Raw genomic sequence first — 22,485 nt, 5'->3', positions numbered from 1 at the left:
CACAATATAATACAAATTTTATGACAAATTATAAAAATTTGAAATTTTTCAAATTTTTGATATATAACAGTCTTCGAAGTAAATTATATAAATCTAATGATATATTCTTAAAGTGTATGTAGCAGGGAGGAAAAGCCGACGGTCAATTGAACATTTTGACCTTTCATATTGAAGATATGGATTTTTTCCCAAAAAGACCTAATTTTTTTTGGTGTTTTGGGGAAAAAATCCATATCTTCAATACGAAAGGTCAAAATTTTCAATTGATCGTCGGCTTTTCATCCCACCTACATACACTTTAAGTATAAATCATCAGATTTATAAAGTTTACTTCAAGTACTGTTAAATATCAAAAATATCAATTTTAATGATTTGCCATAAAATGTGTATTAAATTGCGAATTTCAAAAAATCAAAATTATTTGATATCAGAATGACATTCTTCGTATTCAGAATGCAATTCGATATGTCTGATGTGCTCTAATGTCCCACAATAAATACTGTCCAAACGTTCATACCCCAGCCCTTAACCAGTGACGTGTGCATTGTTCTTGCAAAATATATTCTGCTGTGGTCATTCTTAACCAGGGAAGTGTGCATTTTTCTTGTAAGCTATTTTGTTGTGGTCATTCTTAACCAGGGAAGTATACATTGTTCTTGTAAACTATTCTGTTGTGGTCATTCTTAAACTGTAAAGTGTGCATTTGTCTTGCAAAATAGATTCTGTTGTGGTCATTCTTAACCAAGGAAGAGTGCATTGTTCTTGCAAAATACACTTTGTTGCGGTCATTTTAACCAAAGAAGAGTGCATTGTTCTTGTACAATATTTTGATGTGGTCATTCGTAATCAGTGAATTTGCATTGCATTGTTCTTGTAAAATATTTTGTTGTGGTCATTCTTAGCCAGGGGATGTCAACCGAATATGAGGGGATATGGAAATTGGAAGAGTTCCGATTTTAGATGCAGGAGGAAATCGGGGACTCCCGGAGAAAACCCTGCGAGGACGAGCATGGGGAACGAGAGGAATTGAACCATTGCCCCAGTGGTGAGAGGCAAGTGAGAAGACCACTACACTTACCCGTCCTCAAATATTTTTGTTGTTAATCTTAACCAGTAAGGTGTGTTTTGTTCTTTTGTTTAATATTATATAAAAAGCGGGTATAAGTCTATAATTGTAAGAGTATCCGATCCTTTTGAGAGTGAGAAGACCACTACACTTACCCGTCCTCAAATATTTTTGTTGTCAATCTTAACCAGTAAGGTGTGTTTTGTTCTTGTAAAATATTTTGTTGTGGTCATTCTTAAGCAGGAAAGTGTAAAATATTAATAACATTCTTCACATGTTTTGTTTTCTAGGTAATATCTAATATGTTATGTAATTTGTGAATTTCTTTCTTGCTATTGTACAGTTGAAAAAGAAGTCATTACATAACAATTTATTTAAAAATATTTTTGAGGTCATCATAAATAAGGGCCGCAATGACGAGCATAATCCATTAAGGGAAGTGTGCATTTCCATTAGCCTGGGTGATTATGGTGACGTGCACCGATTTGCTTCACTATACTATAATTATGTCATTGACAAGAAAACCTGGCATCAGTTTAAAATTAAACACGTTAAGTAAGTAATCAAAATATAAGATATAATAGTCCCGGGATAATAGTCCCTTCTTCTTTTTCTTTCCCTTGGTGGTGGTGTGAGATGCAAGACTTATACAAAAGTAAGGATCCATTGTGGTTGAAAAACTGGCAGCTGAAGACATTATTACAGTTTATGAGATTTTCTACATGGACGCACGTGTTAGCATTTTAACCACAATCGAAATTCAGAATTCCATTAGCAAGATCAGGTGTGGAAAATCTATCAATTGTGCACAAATTTATACAAATCGGTGTTTTGTGTAAAAATGTAACAGCTAGAGTATGTACGATGGACAAGTGGACTACGGAGAAGTACATCACCAGTCTGATTTAATTGCGGAACCTGACTGCTTCATTTAGTATAAGAAGTGAAACTATTGGTTTACATTTGAAATTACCATAAATGGTCCCTAGTATTAGGTCATGCTCTTACATGCATTGAATAAGGCTGATTACCCTGCTTATAGCTGCTAATTGCTCACGATTAGGGTCAGTTTGAAATATTTACTTTCAAATTCATTATAGCTAGCTTTTTATGTACGACCGTTCGATGTTATTTTTCATGCCTGATTTCACAATAAATGTACAGTTCATGGTCTTAAGCAGTACGCAAACAGTTTTTGCAAAATATTTCAACAGTTTGGACGTGTAGTTGACTTCTGACTTACTTGTTAATGAGCTTAATGCTGGGTTATGTTTATAACGTGATGGATTTTCCCTTGTTGATTTACAGTACGGACATTATAAGTTGAATAACATCAACGGCATTTGATTACTGTTCGAATCTTCTCATAATACCGAATCATGGTGACGCAAGGAAGTCAAATGCTTTCCATAAGTCTACTTTCCGGAACATTTATTCTCTTAGGTTGTCTAATCCCCTACAGCAGCTGTAAGACACCTGTTCACGTTTTAGGCTTATACCCTATGTCTGGACCATGGGCAGGGGGAGAAGCACTCTATCCTGCTACACAACTTGCTGTAGAAGATGTCAACACCAATCCAGATATCCTGGAAGATTATCAACTTACAATTGATTTCGCTGATACCAAGGTAAGTTCGTACGCATACGTATGTATTTTTGGCAATGTGTTTTGTGTATTGTCATTTACTAAATTACAACGACTGGGTCACTCATAGTATTAAATTGCGTGTTTCTCGTAAGCAGACGAATCTTCTAAAAATCAAAAACAGAATATAAAGGGTTTTGTATAGTTTTAGTTCACAGATTATTATCAAAAAACAATGCTTCTAAATATTTGCAACGATGGGCATTAGCCATATATATGTGATCATAGTGATACTATAATATAAATAAAATTTGCGTTAATTATTGTATCCGGGTTTCAGGTGCGTCATAATTTCATTTCGGGTTCATTGATGTGACATGGGCCATTGAACAAAGTATTAAGAAGAGTGTTACAGAACTTCCTGTACCTTCAAAAGGCAAATGGAAATAAATTATGCATTATTTATATAACTTTGCCATTTTCAAAACAATTGCGAATCGTTATATATTATTGTAATGACAGTTTATGACAGTGATGCAGGACTAAAAGCATTATACGATAATTCCAACAAACTTGTTGCCATAACAGCAGGGTTTCATAATGCAGGTTGACAGTTTCCTTCGTGTGTTAATGCTTTTATAATTAAACTGTTTGTATAATTATGAGTATATTTGAAAATATTCAATTATGATCCATGGCATGGCAACCATTATATGAGAGTTCCATAATATCACAATTTGGTAAAATATAATATAAAAAACTATTGATAGTAAAATACAAACATAGCCATGGACAGAACGTAATTTTGGGTCATTGTCTTTCAATCCTTCAGTATTGGGGCCAGCTGCTGGGATATTTTAGTAAAATACTGTAAACATATTAGTACAAAATAATTCTCATAGTAAAAATACTTCCCCTCCCCTTGGATCCATTTTGGAAGGGCTCCTGGGCCGGATAGTTTGCGTACAGGGCTTTCGCTAAATCCGCCTCTGTGCATAAGCAACTTATAGTTTCTGGTAAGCAAATGTTCTAAACACAGATCCAACTAATAAATTAGGTACTCACTAGAAATATTTCGATTCCTATCAGGAATCTTGTTCACTCTGGTGTGGTGAGTGGTAGTGTTTCTAGATGTTATCGGCAAACTTTGGGTAAGTGTTCTATATAACTCAATATATAAGTAAAGAACTCAATTTTGTTACGCCATTTTGTTATAAATATGTATATAACTAATTTCATATTCATGAGCATACATATTCATAAATAAAATTGCAAATATCAGTATACGTGTGATTACATGGCCATACATAGCTATACATGGCTATACATAGCTAAAAATGACTATACATAACCATACATGACTATACATAACCATACATGACTATACATGACCATACATGGCTATACATGAATATGCATAGCTATACATGCCTATACATAGCTATACATGACCATACATGGCCATACATAGCTATACATGGCTATACATAGCTATGCCTATACATAGCTATACATGACCATACGTGGCCTATACATAGCTATACATGACCATACATAGCTATACATGCCTATACATAGCTATACATGGGTATACATAGCTATACATGACTATACATTACATAGCCATACATGACTATACATGACCATACCTAGCTATACATGCCTATCCATAGCTATACATGACCATGCATGGCTATACATAGCTATACATGACCATACATGGCCATACATAGCTATACATGGCTATACATAGCTATGCCTATACATAGCTATACATGACCATACGTGGCTATACATAGCTATACATGACCATACATAGCCATACATGGCTATACATAGCTATACATGACTATACATAGCCATGCATGATTATACATAGCCATACATGACTATACATGACCATACCTAGCTATACATGCCTATACATAGCTATACATGACCATGCATGGCTATACATAGCTATACATGACCATACATGGCTATATATGACCATACACGGATATACATAGCTATACGTGGCTATACATGACCATACATGGCTATACATGGCTATACATGACGATACATAGCTATACATGGCTATACATGACTATACATAACCATACATGAATATACATGACCATACACGGCTATACATGACCATACCTAGCTATACATGGCTATACATATAGCTATACATGACCATGCATGGCTATACATAGCTATACATGGCTATACATAGCTATACATGACCATACATAGCCATACATGGCTATACATAGCTATACATGACTATACATAGCCATACATGACCATACATAGCCATACATGGCTATACATAGCTATACATGACTATACATAGCCATACATGACTATACATAGCCATACATGACTATACATATCCATACATGACTATACCTAGCTATACATGCCTATACATAACTATACATGACCATGCATGGATATACATAGCTATACATGACCATACATGACCATACACGGCTATACATAGCTATACATGGCTATACATGACCATACATGACCATACACAGCTATACATGGCTATACATAGCTATACATGAACATACATAGCTATACATGACTATACATAGCCATACATGACCATACATAGCCATACATGACCATACATAGCCATACATGACATACATAGCCATACATGACCATACATAGCCATACATGACTATACATGACCATACATGGCTATACATGACCATACACGGCTATACATAGCTATACGTGGCTATACATGACCATACATAGCTATACATGGCTATACATGACCATACATAGCTATACATGGCTATACATAGCTATACATGACCATACATGGCTATACATAGCTATACATGGCTATACATAGCAATACATGACCATACATAGCCATGCATGGCTATACATAGCTTTACATGACTATACATAGCCATACATGACTATACATAGCCATACATGACTATACCTAGCTATACACGCCTATACATAACTATACATGACCATGCATGGCTATACATAGCTATACATGACCATACATGGCTATACATGACCATACACAGCTATACATAGCTATACATGGCTATACATGACCATACATGACCATACATAGCTATACATGGCTATACATATCTATACATGGCTATACATAGCTATACATGACTATACATAGCCATACATGACCATACATAGCCATACATGGCTATACATAGCTATACATGACTATACATAGCCATACATGACTATACATAGCCATACATGACTATACATATCCAAACATGACTATACCTAGCTATACATGCCTATACATAACTATACATGACCATGCATGGATATACATAGCTATACATGACCATACATGGCTATTCATGACCATACACGGCTATACATAGCTATACATGGCTATACATGACCATACATGACCATACACAGCTATACATGGCTATACATAGCTATACATGAACATACATAGCTATACATGACTATACATAGCCATACATGACCATACATAGCCATACATGACCATACATAGCCATACATGACTATACATGACCATACATGGCTATACATGACCATACACGGCTATACATAGCTATACGTGGCTATACATGACCATACATAGCTATACATGGCTATACATGACCATACATAGCTATACATGGCTATACATAGCTATGCAATACATGACCATACATAGCCATACATGACTATACATGACCATACATGGCTATACATGACCATACACGGCTATACATAGCTATACGTGGCTATACATGACCATACATAGCTATACATGGCTATACATGACCATACATAGCTATACATGGCTATACATAGCTATACATGACCATGCATGGCTATACATAGCTATACATGGCTATACATAGCAATACATGACCATACATAGCCATGCATGGCTATACATAGCTATACATGACTATACATAGCCATACATGACTATACATAGCCATACATGACTATACCTAGCTATACACGCCTATACATAACTATACATGACCATGCATGGCTATACATAGCTATACATGACCATACATGGCTATACATGACCATACACAGCTATACATAGCTATACATGGCTATACATGACCATTCATGACCATACATAGCTATACATGGCTATACATATCTATACATGGCTATACATAGCTATACATGACTATACATAGCCATACATGACCATACATAGCCATACATGGCTATACATAGCTATACATGACTATACATAGCCATACATGACTATACATAGCCATACATGACTATACATATCCATACATGACTATACCTAGCTATACATGCCTATACATAACTATACATGACCATGCATGGATATACATAGCTATACATGACCATACATGGCTATTCATGACCATACACGGCTATACATAGCTATACATGGCTATACATGACCATACATAGCTATACATGGCTATACATATCTATACATGGCTATACATAGCTATACATGACTATACATAGCCATACATGACCATACATAGCCATACATGGCTATACATAGCTATACATGACTATACATAGCCATACATGACTATACATAGCCATACATGACTATACATATCCATACATGACTATACCTAGCTATACATGCCTATACATAACTATACATGACCATGCATGGATATACATAGCTATACATGACCATACATGGCTATTCATGACCATACACGGCTATACATAGCTATACATGGCTATACATGACCATACACAGCTATACATGGCTATACATAGCTATACATGAACATACATGACCATACATGGCTATACATGACCATACACGGCTATACATAGCTATACGTGACCATACATAGCTATACATGGCTATACATGACCATACATAGCTATACATGGCTATACATAGCTATACATGACAACGCAAGGCTATACATAGCTATACATGGCTATACATGACCATACACGGCTATACATAGCTATACGTGGCTATACATGACCATACATAGCTATACATGGCTATACATGACCATACATAGCTATACATGGCTATACATAGCTATACATGACAATGCAAGGCTATACATAGCTATACATGGCTATACATAGCAATACATGACCATACATAGCCATGCATGGCTATACATAGCTATACATGACTATACATAGCCATACATGACTATACATAGCCATACATGACTATACCTAGCTATACACGCCTATACATGACCATGCATGGCTATACATAGCTATACATGACCATACATGACTATACATGACCATACACAGCTATACATAGCTATACATGGCTATACATGACCATACATGACCATACATAGCTATACATGGCTATACATATCTATACATGAACATACATAGCTATACATGACTATACATAGCCATACATGACCATACATAGCCATACATGACTATACATGACCATACACGGCTATACATGACCATACCTAGCTATACATGGCTATACATAGCTATACATGACCATGCATGGCTATACATAGCTATACATGACTATACATGACTATACATGACCATACATAGCTATACATGACTATACGTAACCATACATGACCATGCACGGCTATACATAGCTATACATGGCTATACATAGCTATACATGACCATACATAGCCATACATGGCTATACATAGCTATACATGACTATACATAGCCATGCATGATTATACATAGCCATACATGACTATACATGACCATATATACCTAGCTATACATGCCTATACATAGCTATACATGACCATGCATGGCTATACATAGCTATTCATGACCATACATGGCTATACATGACCATACACGGCTATACGTGGCTATACATGACCATACATAGCTATACATGGCTATACATAGCTATACATGACCATACATAGCTATACATGGCTATACATGACTATACATAGCCATACATGAATATACATGACCATACACGGCTATACATGACCATACCTAGCTATACATGACCATACATGGCTATACATAGCTATACATGGCTATACATAGCTATACATGACCATAGATGCATAGCCATACACGGCTATACATAGCTATACATGACTATACATAGCCATACATGACTATACATATCCATACATGACTATACCTAGCTATACATGCCTATACATAGCTATACATGACCATGCACGGCTATACATAGCTATACATGACCATACATGGCTATACATGACCATACACGGCTATACACGGCTATACATAGCTATACATGACCATACATGACCATACATGGCTATACATAGCTATACATGACCATACATGACCATACATGACTATACATGACCATACACGACTATACATGACCATGCATAGCTATACATAGCTATACATGGCCATACATAGCTATACATGGCTATACATAGCTATGCATGCCTATATATAGCTATACATGACCATACTTAGCCATACATGACCATACATAGCTATACATGACCATACACGACTATACATGACCATGCATAGCTATACTTGCCTATACATAGCTATACATGACCATACATAGCCATACATAGCTATACATATCTATACATGACCATACATATCTATACACGCCTATACATAGCTATACATTGTTATACACAGCTATATATGGCCCGATATGCATTACTATACATGACCATACATAGCTAATAATGCCTATACCTGTCCATACATGACTATACATTGCCATACACGGCTATACATGAGCATACATAGCTATACATTGCTATACATACCTATACATGACTATACATAGCTATACACGACTATACATAGCCATGCATGACTATACATGACCATACACGGCAATACATGACCATGCATAGCTATACATGCCTATACATAGCTATACATGACCATACATAGCCATACATGACCATACATAGCTATACATGACCATACATATCTATACATGGCTATGCATGCCTATACATGACCATACATAGCCATACATGGCTATACATAGCTATACATGCCTATATATAGCTATACATGACCATGCATGGCTATACATAGCTAAACATGACCATACATGGCTATACATGACCATACACGGCTATACATAGCTATACGTGGCTATACATGACCATACATAGCTATACATGGCTATACATAGCTATACATGACCATACATAGCCATACATGACCATACATAGCTATACATGACCATATACATATCTATACATGGCTATGCATGCCTATACATAGCTATACATGACCATACATAGCTATACATGGCTATACATAGCTATACATGCCTATACATAGCTATACATGACCATACATAGCTATACATGGCTATACATAGCTATACATGACCATACATAGCTATACATGACCATACATAGCCATACATGACCATACATAGCTATACATGACCATATACATATCTATACATGGCTATGCATGCCTATACATAGCTATACATGACCATACATAGCTATACATGGCTATACATAGCTATACATGCCTATACATAGCTATACATGATCATACATAGCTATACATGGCTATACATAGCCATCATGGCTATACATATCTATACATGATCATACATAGCTAAACATGGCTATACATAGCTATACATGACCATACAAGGCTATACATGGCTATGCATAGCCATACATGGCTATACATAGCTATACATGGCTATGCATGACCATGCATGGCTATACATAGCTATACATGACCATACATAAACATACATAGCTATACATGGCTATACATATCTATATATGACCATACATAGCCATACATGGCTATACATAGCTATACATGACCATACATGGCTATACATAGCCATACATGACCATACATAGCTATACATACCTATACATAGCTATACATGACCATGCATGGCTATACATCGCTATACATGACCATACATAGCTATACATGACAATACACGGCTATACATGACTATACATAGCTATACATGGCTATACATAACTATACATGACCATACATGGCTATGCATAGCTATACAAGACCATACACACATACGACATTATAATTATTCTTCTACGTGTTTGCTTCATTAAATGTCGACGCAGTTAATTTTCTACATGACTATACATAGCTATACATGGCTATACCTGTCCATACATGATTGTAGCTACATATTCATGTTAACAATGTGTAATTTTCCATGACCATACATATCTATACACGCCTATACATAGCTATGCATTGTTATACACGAGTATAAATAGCTATTGCATTGCTATACACAGCTATACATGGCCATGCATGACCATATATTGCAATAAATGCATATACATAGCTATGCATGACTATACATGTCCATACATCGATATGCATTACTATACATGACTATACATAGCTATACATGGCTATACCTGTCTATACATGGTTGTAGCTACATATTCTTGATAACAAATTTGCGTAATTTTACATGACCATACATATCTATACACACCTATATATAGCTATTCATGACTATACATGTCTATACATCGATGTGCGTTACTATACATGACCATACATAGCTATACAAGGCTATACATATCCATACATGGTTGTAGCTACATATTCATGATAACAAATGTGTAATTTTACATGACCATACATATCTATACACGTCTATACATAGCTATGAATTGTTATACTCGAGTATAAATAGCTATGCATTGCTATATACACAGCTATACGTGACCATACATGACCATATATATAGCAATAAATGCATATACATAGCTATGCATGACTATACATGTCCATACATGGCTATACAAAACTATACATGGCCATACATGGCTATGCATAACTATACAAGACCATACATGGCTATACATGACTATACATAGCTATACATGGCTATACCTGTCCATACATGGTTGTAGCTACATATTCTTGATAACAAATGCGTAATTTTACATGACCATACATATCTATACACGCCTATACATAGTTATTCATTGCTATACACGAGTATAAATAGCTATACATAACTATACACAGCTATGCATGGCCATACATGACTATACATATCAATTCATGCCTATACATAGCTATGCATGACTGTGCATGTCCATACATCGATATGCATTACTATACATGACCATACATAGCTATACATGGCTATACCTGTCCATACGTGGTTATAGCTACGTGTTCATGATATCAAATGCGTGATATTGCATGATACATATCTATGCACGCCTATACATAGATATGCATTGCTATACGCGAGTATAAATAGCTATACACAGCTATGCATGGCCATACATGACCATACAAGCCGAGAGGGGGGAAGCGATTTTTGGCACGCATTCATGGGCGCCTTTTAAATAAAACATTCTAAAAAGGCTTAGGAAAACAGTACGGAAACGCTTTAATAATTATGCAAACATTAGTGGTGCAAATTCACCTCCAATGGTAACTTCATAATCCTGTTTGACTGAGTCTGTTTTGAGTTTAAAGACATCATACCGCTTTTGGAATGGTGCTTTCTGTTTCTTTTTGAATTTGACCCTGAGGTCGGATATTACAAGCTGGTGGCCCCCCAAACTAGCATTCTCCCATCTTTAATCTTTTGAGGATGGAGCGCAAGAGGGGGACTACCTCTCGTTTGTGTGAGGAGGCGACCAACTTGTGAGGATGTTGGTAATCGTCCTGGTCCACCTTCAAGTGGCGGGAGTTGTTAACTTGATGGCTTATGTCCATTAAAGTTACGGACGGACCAGGGTGGCCAGGAGAGGAGTGTCTCGCCCGCCTGGCTAAACACAGAGCGAAACTGATTCACAATGAAGCGCCACAACATCACTAAGCCCCTGATTACTATAACCCGCCTGTTCAACCATCGGGCCTGCACAATACAGAGCAGAATGAAGCAACAACTCCAAAGCCAATCGGAAGATATGATGCAGTTCCTAGAGCAGGGGTTTCACCATGTCGAGCCCCAATTGGAAGAGCTGCTGCAGATAAACCGAAGGAAAGAAAGGCACTTTTAACTACTAAGAGTATAATTGGAATAGGGACATGGAATGTACGCACACTGTACCAATCAGGAAACCTTAACTTTTACTTCATCAACTCAATAAATCGCAGTCCGGGCGGCGTTTATACTCACATTAAACAGGCAAAGTTTGCTAAACTGACGCCTGCTTCATTTGCCAACCATTTTTTTTTTATCGAGGGGCGAGTTTGAGACTTCAGTCATCTATTAGGCAACCAAAAAAGAAATTCTGTTCTACGGGCGGACGAACCTTTCAAGTAGGGTTGAAAGCAATATATAGGCATGTACTGTTATGTATTGTCATGTAAAAATAAGCATTTGTTATCGTGAATATGTAGCTACAACCATGTATGGACATGTATAGCCATGCATAGCTATGTATGGTCATGTGAAGTAATGCATATCGATGTATGGACATGTATAGTCATGCATAGCTATGTATAGGTATGTATTGCTATGTATGGTCATGTATGACCATGCATAGCTGTGTATAGCTATTAATAATCGTGTATGGCAATGCATAGATATGTATATGCGTGTATAGATATGTATGGTCATGTAAAATTACGCATTTCTTATCATAAATAAGTAGCTAAAACTATATATGGACAGGTATAGCCATACATAGCTATGTATGGTCATGTATAGTAATACATATCGATGTATGGACATGTATAGTCATGTACAGCTATGTATAGGCATGCATTGCTATATATGGTCATGTATTGCCATGCATAGCTGTGTATAGCTATGTATAGCTACTAATACTCGTGTATAGCAATGCATAGATATGTATAGGCGTGTATAGATATGTATGGTCATGTAAAATTACACATTTGTTATCATGAATATGTAGCTACAACCATGTATGGACATGTATAGCCATGTATAGCTATGTATAGTCATGTATAGTAATGCATATCGATGTATAGATGTATAGTCATGAATAGCTATGTATAGGCGTGTATAGATATGTATGGTCATGTATTGCCATGCATAGCTGTGTATAGCTATGTATAGCTACTAATACTCGTGTATAGCAATGCATAGATATGTATAGGCGTGTATAGATATGTATGGTCATGTAAAATTACACATTTGTTATCAAGAATATGTAGCTACAACCATGTATGGACAGGTATAGCCATTATTAGCTATGTATGGTCATGTATAGTAATGCATATCGATGTATGGACATATATAGTCATGCATAGCTATGTATATGCATTTATTGCTATTATATGGTCATGCATGGCCATGTATACCTGTGTATAGCAATGCAATAGCTATTTATACTCGTGTATAACAATTCATAGCTATGTATAGGCGTGTATAGATATGTATGGTCATGGAAAATTACACATTTGTTATCAAGAATATGTAGCTACAACCATGTATGGACAGGTATAGCCATGTATAGCTATGTATAGTCATATATAGCCATGTATGGTCTTGTATAGCTATGCATAGCCATGTATGGTCATGTATAGTTATGTATAGCCATGTATAGCTATGTTATAGTCATGTATAGCCATGTATTGTCATGTATAGCTATGTATGGTCATGTATAGCGATTTATAGCCATGCATGGTCATGTATAACTATGTATAGGCATGTATAGCTATGTATAGCCATATATGGTCATGTATAGCCATGTATAGCTATGTATGGTCATGTATAGCTATGTAAAGCCATGCATAGCTATGTATGGTCATGTATAGCTATGTATGGTCATGTATAGCTATGTATGGTCATGTATGGCTATGTATGGTCATGTATAGCTATGTATAGGCATGCATAACTATGCATAGCCATGTATAGCTAGGTATGGCCATGTATGGTCATGTATAGCTATGTTTATCCATCTATAGCTATGTATGGTCATGTATAGCTTTGTATAGACATGTATAGCTATGCATGGTCATGTATAGCCGTGTATGGTCATGTATAGTCATGTATGGCCATGTATAGTCATGTATGGCCATGTATGGTCATGTATGGCTATGTATAGGCATGCATAACTATGCATAGCCATGTATAGCTAGGTATGGCCATGTATGGTCATGTATAGCTATGTATATCCATCTATAGGTATGTATGGTCATGTATAGCTTTGTATAGACATGTATAGCTATGCATGGTCATGTATAGCCGTGTATGGTCATGTATGGTTATGTATATTCATGTATAGCCATGTATAGCTATATATGGTCATGTATAGCTATATATAGGCATGCATAACTATGCATAGCCATGTATAGCTATGTATGGCCATGTATGGTCATGTATAGCTATGTATCGGCATGTATAGCTATACATGGCCATGTATAGTCGTGTATGGCCATGTATAGTCATGTATGGTCATGTATGGTTATGTATAGTCATGTATAGCCATGTATAGCTAGGTATGGTCATGTATAGCCGTGTATGGTTATGTATAGTCATGTATGGTCATGTATGGTCATGTATAGCTATGTATAGCCATGTAGAGCTATGTATACATGGCCATGTATAGTCTTGTATGGCCATGTATAGTCATGTATAGTTATGTATAGTCATGTATAGCTATGTATAGCCATGTATAGCTAGGTATGGTCATGTATAGCCATGTATGGTCATGTATAGTCATGTATGGCTATGTATGGTCAAATATAGCTATGTATAGCCATGTATAGCTATGTATGGTCATGTATAGCCATGTATGGTCATTTATGGCTATGTATGGCCATGTATGGTCATGTATAGCTATGTATAGGCATGTATAGCTATGCATGGTCATGTATAGCCGTGTATGGTCATGTATGGTTATGTATAGTCATGTATAGCTATGTATGGCCATGTACAGCTATGTATGGTCATGTATAGCCATGTATAGCTATGTATGGTCATGTATAGCTATGTATAGCTATGTATAGCCATGTATAGCTATGTATGGTCATGTATAGCTATGTATATGCATGTATGGCTATGTATGGTCATGTATGGTTATGTATAGTCATGTATAGCTATGTATAGCCATGTATAGCTAGGTATGGTCATGTATAGCCGTGTATGGTCATGTATAGTCATGTATGGCCATGCATGGTCATGTATAGCCGTGTATGGTCATGTATGGCCATGTATGGTCATGTATGGCTATGTATGGTCATGTATAGCTATATATAGGCATGTATAGGCCTAGCTATGTATGGTCATGTATAGCTATGTATAGCTATGTATAGCCATGTATAGCTATGCATAGCTATGTATAGCCATGCATATAGCTATGTATAGCCATGTATAGCTATGTATGGTCATGTATAGCCATGTATAGCTATGTATGGTCATGTATAGCTATGTATAGCCATGTATAGCTATGTATAGGCATGTATGGCTATGTGGTCATGTATGGCTATGTACAGTCATGTATAGCCATGTATAGCTATGTATAGCCATGTATAGCTATGTATGGTCATGTATAGCTATGTATGGTCATGTATGGTCATGTATAGCTATGTATGGTCATGTATGGCTATGTATGGTCATGTATAGCTATGTATAGTCATGTATAGCTATGTACGGTCATGTATAGCTATGTATGGTCATGTATGGCTATGTATGGTCATGTATAGCTATGTATACTAGGCATGTATAGCTATGTATAGCCATTAATAGCTATGTATAGCCATGTATAGCCATGTATAGCTATGCATATAGCTTTTGGTCATAATTTAGATGCTCCTAATGAATATGTATTGCTTATTTAAATATAATATGAATATATATGAATATTAATATAGGAGTTATATAGAACACTTACCAAACTTTGTGACAGATCTTGATGACGTCACATGGGTTGCTTGCCGATTGATGATCTGATCGCAGATCCGATCAAGTCTGTACGCCCCCTCGTCCTTGTTCATGGTGGTGTTGCCTCTACTCCTAATCCAGATGGCCTCTTTGAGCCAACGAGTTGTTTTGTTAGCTTCTTGGTCGGTGACTTTGGCCTCCTCCCACCCAAAAACTTATAGTTTGTATTGAGACAATAAAGAGTAACACTTGGGCTCACCATTTATTTGAAATTAGGTTGGACGATACGCTGTACAGTATGACACATTTTGTGGGGAAAGACAATAGACCGGTTCAAATCTTCGATTTAGCTTTGGTTTTTGTAATTTGCAATGTACTTAGCAGCTTACGTAAGACTGATCACAGTCTCTTCCATTCAGCTTTACAGCACATGAAGACACAAGTCATATCAACAGTCATCCTCCTTGATATGGATTTAATATTCTAGTCAGGTGTTTTGTAAAAGACCCACTCCAAAATATGTCCCATTTTTCGAGGATAAAAATGTTCACATAACCTTGAAAACCTTTGTGCGAGTGGATTGAACATGTTGAACAAAGCGAATCCCATGATTACTATTTATATAATTGTGTTGAAAATATGCATCCATTGCAATTTCCTGGCAGGTTCTATCAGTATTGACTCATGTACTTGAGTTCATTTAATAAGTTTTCTTGTGAAAAATTCCTGTGTGAAATTAAATTATATGGCATCTACTTGTTTCGAAACATATTAAAAGGGCATTTCGTGATCCACAGGATCATTCCCCACTTTTCTCAAAAACGTTGAGATTTTTATACCACTGGAAACCTCTGGCTACATAATGTTTAGGTACAAAAAAACTATTGAAAAACTAGAGTTATAAAAAAAAATATGATAATCGAATTGAAATACCAAGTTTATCGGCGAAAAACCAGGTTTCTCGGTCGATAAACTTGGTTTATCAAAAACTATGACAATCAAATTCGAAAAACCTGGTTTATCAAATCGAAAAACGAAGTTTATCGATTCGATTGTTATAGTTTTTGTCATAGTTTTTCGATTGAAAAAATAGTGGTGTTGTAATTATACATCCTCGCAGTTGCATGAAACTTTTGGCGGGATTCATTGACCTGTAAATGCTTTATTCCTGAACTGTTGAATGGCTTGTAGAATAGAAAACGGGGAAAACCCATGCATGCCCCTATCGTTCTTTTGTTGTTGTTTTTGTTGATTTTGTTTGAAAAGAAAGAATTTTGGTTTTAATTTAATAGATTTATATATTGTGTCTAATATCAGTCTCCCGGTTGCTAAGGAGAATATATCAGTGTATTGTTAAGGAAATTTAAATTGGATCACGTAACACTTCCCCTAGCCAAGCACTGATGCACAGAACATCACCACTTATAACTGTTGTGGTTTTTTTTTATCAATATCTAGCATTAAAATGTAGGGTTTTGAATTTTTGACTTTGTCAACCATGTACTTTTCCACAGATAAAAATTTTAAAATCTGAGCACGAGAGTAGCTTCCAATACGGCAAAAATGACGCCGATTTTCATCAAAAACTAACGCAAATAGCGCCCAAATTTCTTGCCTTTGATAATCTCTTACAAGTTTATACTCACAGACTAGTTAGACACATACATTCCTAAACTTTGCCTAGATATTAAAATGATGATAACTATCGTGAATTAGAGCCCGAAAGTGATAAATCAATACTATATTTCCACTGATATACATGTATGTTCTTATTATCATTCCTTGTATGTTCTTATTATCATTCTAATTTCTTTTCATTCTATGCTTGTCACTTTCTTTTGCTGTCTTTCTCATTTAATCTCATGCAGTGCTAGCTACTAGTGCTACTTTTTTAACCTTGTAAAAGGGATGTTTTTATGCTCCCGAAACGTCGGTTGTTTTGTCTTTTTAACCCTAAATTTTGGATGTTGTTGTACATATTAAACAGTTTTTAACATTTATTTTCCTTGGTTATGTACACTACTTGAATCTTTTTAAGATCCATTCAAAGTTTCCCTGCTGGTCAGTTGGTACTGTTTTAGTTTGCTTTTTTGCACTGATATACAGAAATTTATATTACCCTGCCCTGGTCATTCAGTCCCATAAAGTCTTAAAATGAACCGTATTTTATTGCACCAAAACAGTTCTACACCGTTATCATGCTTATTGTTTGCTGCTGATCCAGCCAGGCAGAAGGATTCTGCTCTATCAACTTCCTCTCCTCTCACCATCACATTTATCGACTTTCAGAAGGCTTTTGATTCAATCAACAGGAGTGTCATGTTTTCAATTCTTCGCCACTACGGTGAGCCCTTGATTAATGATATAAATGTACTTACACCAACTCCAAGAGTGATGTTATAGTGAATGGCAACATTACAGGTATCCATCGGGACATTCATGGTCACCGTACTCATAGACTGATACCTGATGAAGAATGCAATCGAGGCTATCGACTCTGGTGTATTATTATTAAACACACCTTTGTCATCAAGTCGAGTCCAGCCAAGATTATAAAATGATTAATGATACTTATAAGTGATCTGAATTTTGCTTAAGACATTGTTTTGCTTGAATCTTGAAACGAAGCACTGGCACAGCCTACCAGAACAATAACAGCAGGCGCAGCAGAACATCTAGGTCCCATCATCCGCGTCCCAAAACAGAGACAACGGCACACAACTGCAACCCACAGCCGCAGAAAGCACTTCAAGTGTGTGGGTAGCCTGGTATAGCTTATCAATGGTGGCCTCGAGTACCAGCGAGCTTACCAGGCGGAAAGCACTTGCTTAGACTGCATTTTGGAAGTTAGAGCACATTTGGAGAAGTCCATCAACAAGGCCAATCTGTGTAATTTTGTTTTTATATGGCTGTGAATCATGGGGAACATCTGGTGACATGGAAAATAAGATAAATGCTTTTCCCACATCATGTGCTACGGGATTATGCTCAATTCCAAGCGCCTTGACTGTGTGAGTAACCCTGGCCGTCATCCAGCCTATCATCCTATAATATTGTATGACAGTGTCAACTTCGCCTCCTCGGACACATCCTGGTGATGTCAGTGGAGAAGATAATCTGCTCCATCACATGGCAAAAAGAGACCAGGGCGACAAAGATCAAGCTATCTAGTAACTTATTTTCAACCAGATGCTATGGCCTCATGGATCGTGGTGCTTGGAGAAGCGTAGTCGCTTGCTCCACAGTCAAATAGAATGAATGAGTGTATTATTGTCCGGGATTGTCTTGAGCATTTTCAAATAACAACTTTTATACCACTTTAAATGGACATGCAAAGATACACCATTGTCGAAACATATATACCTTTGTTTGCACATTGCCAGTGGTTCTTGCATGTTATTTACCAATATAAACAACGCACAGAAAGAAAGTCCAAACTTCGGAGATCACACATTTCATTGAGATTAATTAAAAGCAATTTTTTTGCATCTGCAGTTACTTATGTAATTTTGTCATTTTACTGTCCTAGTGTGATGGTGGAGAAGCTGCGAATGTTATGTTTCGTGAGTTATACAACGTATCAACAACTAAGGTGATGATTCTAGGCTGTGGTTGCTCGGCATCTACTCTTCCTACGGCAGAGGCTTCTCATCATTGGAATCTTATACAGGTAGCACGGGACTGTAGGACGGTTTACCATGTTTACAGCTGTGTTTGTTATGTCCTTGAAAATAGGACGATAGTGACAAAAATCAGAAAAATGTTGATGACCGTGAACGACGGTATTAAATGATGATGATGATGATGATGACGATGAATATGAAATGACTCAGTTGTTGATGATAACTTTGGTGACGATGAAGATGACGATGGTGGTGGTGATGATTACGACGACAATGAGGACGACAGGTAATGATGATGTCGATGATGATGAAGATGATGATGTCTATGATGATGATGATGACGATGAATATGAAATGACTCAGTTGTTGATGATAACTTTGGTGACGATGAAGATGACGATGGTGGTGGTGATGATTACGACGACAATGAGGACGACAGGTATGATGATGTTGATGATGATGATGAAGATGATGATGATGATGACAATGATGATGACGATGATAACAACAATAATCATAAGCTTGTTACCGTGTATTACAGCTCTCATACGGCGCATACTCTCCAGCCTTATCGCAAAGATCTGTCTATCCGTTGTTTTTTCGAATGGTTCCTCCAGAGTCCACATTGAATCTAATGAAGATCGAAGTGCTGAAATATTATAATTGGACACAGGTTGCTACAATCAACCCTCCTGGAGCCAAACATGAAGCAGTGAGTTTACCCAAAAATATGAAAAGTAGTCCAATGTAGTTAATATCGTTACGGCAAGGTGCAGCGTCAATGCAATTTTGCCGCAGCGTTGTTTTTTCAAAAGAACAACAAAATCCTAGACAAAATATTTGAGCAGAAATCGCAACGGAGAACGAAAACACACCGTCATATGATCACAATAGATTGTCGCATTTTTATACTAGTCTTAATCGTTTTCTTGGCGAAACAGGAGGTGGGTCTCATTGAAAATGAAATCCTTTGGCAAATATTTAGCAAAGACGATTTCTGTTGGTTTGTTCATTTGTATCATCATGATAGTTTACCCGTTTCATTTGGTTTGTAGGCTACGGCTGATTTTCGAGAGAAAGCAGAGAAGATTGGAATCAAGGTCATTGTGTCAGAAACCTTCACAGATGACCCGACATTTCAAGTCGCAAATATCAAGGTAGGCGAAGGGGAAAACTGGCCATCATAATAACTACTCTATGTCAAAAGTCATGATTATTATTGTTGTTTACAAACAATTTAGAGGACTTTAACTGCGTTAACTAAGGTGATGCAAAGGAGATTAATTGACTGCCGCACAGCTGATGGTTTCATTTTGATATATATTTTGAATTTTCATTTCAGAAACAGGGAGCCAGAATAATCTTAGGTCGTTTTTATGCACCAGAAGCGCGAAAAGTTTTCTGTCGTGCTTATCATGAAGGAATGTATGGATCCAAATATGTCTGGATTATACCAGGTACCGTAATTTCCGGCCCATATTTAGCCACATAAAATACCGTCTAGGCCACAACAAGGTTATTGCAAGATTGCCGAGTTCGACATTGTAATCCAATGGGTGCAATTCTAATCCAATTCTTCCGATATTACAACAGGAAGAGTTCCGAAAAGTTTTTTTATTCCGTCAGGTTTTTATTCTGAGAAGTAGTTTCTCTTACCAACTGCTTTACTTGACATTTTGGAATGAAACCTTTCGAAAATTGATTTTTTTTTTAATTCAATGTTTCCCGAGTAATTCACATTGTCAAATTGCGGCAAAATATATCATGGTTACAGGCTGCAACTATTTGCAGTCTTTGACTCTCCGTCCTCTGATTGATTCAATTCCCCCAAAATCAGAGCACAATCAGGCACCTTTGACACACTGTACTACTATGTCAAATTATCTATTTGGAACAATAGTAAATCTCTTAGTGTACCTCTTTGATATATAAGGAAAAACAATGTAAATTATGGTTCCTTGTTAAAGGTTATTACCAACATGACTGGTGGAAGATCCGCGATGATGATCCTGTGAACTGCACTGTTGAAGAGATGAGGAAGGCCACAGAAGGTTATTTTGGTATCCACGTGATTGCCTTGCCTGAAGGAGATGAAACCAAACGAGTGTCCGGTTTGGTACGTATGCGTATGATGGTGTTGGCGGGTGCCGAGTGGGTGCGTAGATGGTGCCTGGTATTGTACTGCACTGGCGACCCACTTGTCACTCGTCTGTAAACACATGTTCATAAACGCACCGTCGTTACACACAAACACACACACCCCATACATGCCACACACGCACCCCACATCACCCCCACACATATACCCATCATCCTAATACCCATGATCACACACTATATACCTGTCGATTAATTTCAATGCTATGTCATTATTTCATTATGCATACAGAGCGCACAAGAATATGACATGAAGTACAACGAATACGTTAATTACAAGGCGAAG

At 36.7% G+C, this 22,485-nt stretch overlaps 1 protein-coding gene across 1 annotated transcript; it reads left to right on the top strand.

The window, feature by feature from the left end:
- Positions 1-2,227: 2,227 nt before the first annotated feature.
- On the top strand, positions 2,228-22,485 carry LOC140137334 (gamma-aminobutyric acid type B receptor subunit 1-like; the record flags this gene model as incomplete). The annotated part of the gene is made up of 7 exons (XM_072158976.1): positions 2,228-2,694; positions 19,949-20,089; positions 20,584-20,754; positions 21,098-21,199; positions 21,385-21,499; positions 22,010-22,158; positions 22,432-22,485. Coding segments are annotated over exons 1-7 (981 nt in total), but the record flags the coding sequence as incomplete, so codon positions are not given.

This window comes from Amphiura filiformis, chromosome 17 (genome assembly GCF_039555335.1).
Source record: "Amphiura filiformis chromosome 17, Afil_fr2py, whole genome shotgun sequence".
Lineage (NCBI taxonomy): Eukaryota > Metazoa > Echinodermata > Ophiuroidea > Amphilepidida > Amphiuridae > Amphiura > Amphiura filiformis.
This window is presented reverse-complemented; position numbering and strand designations above follow the sequence as displayed.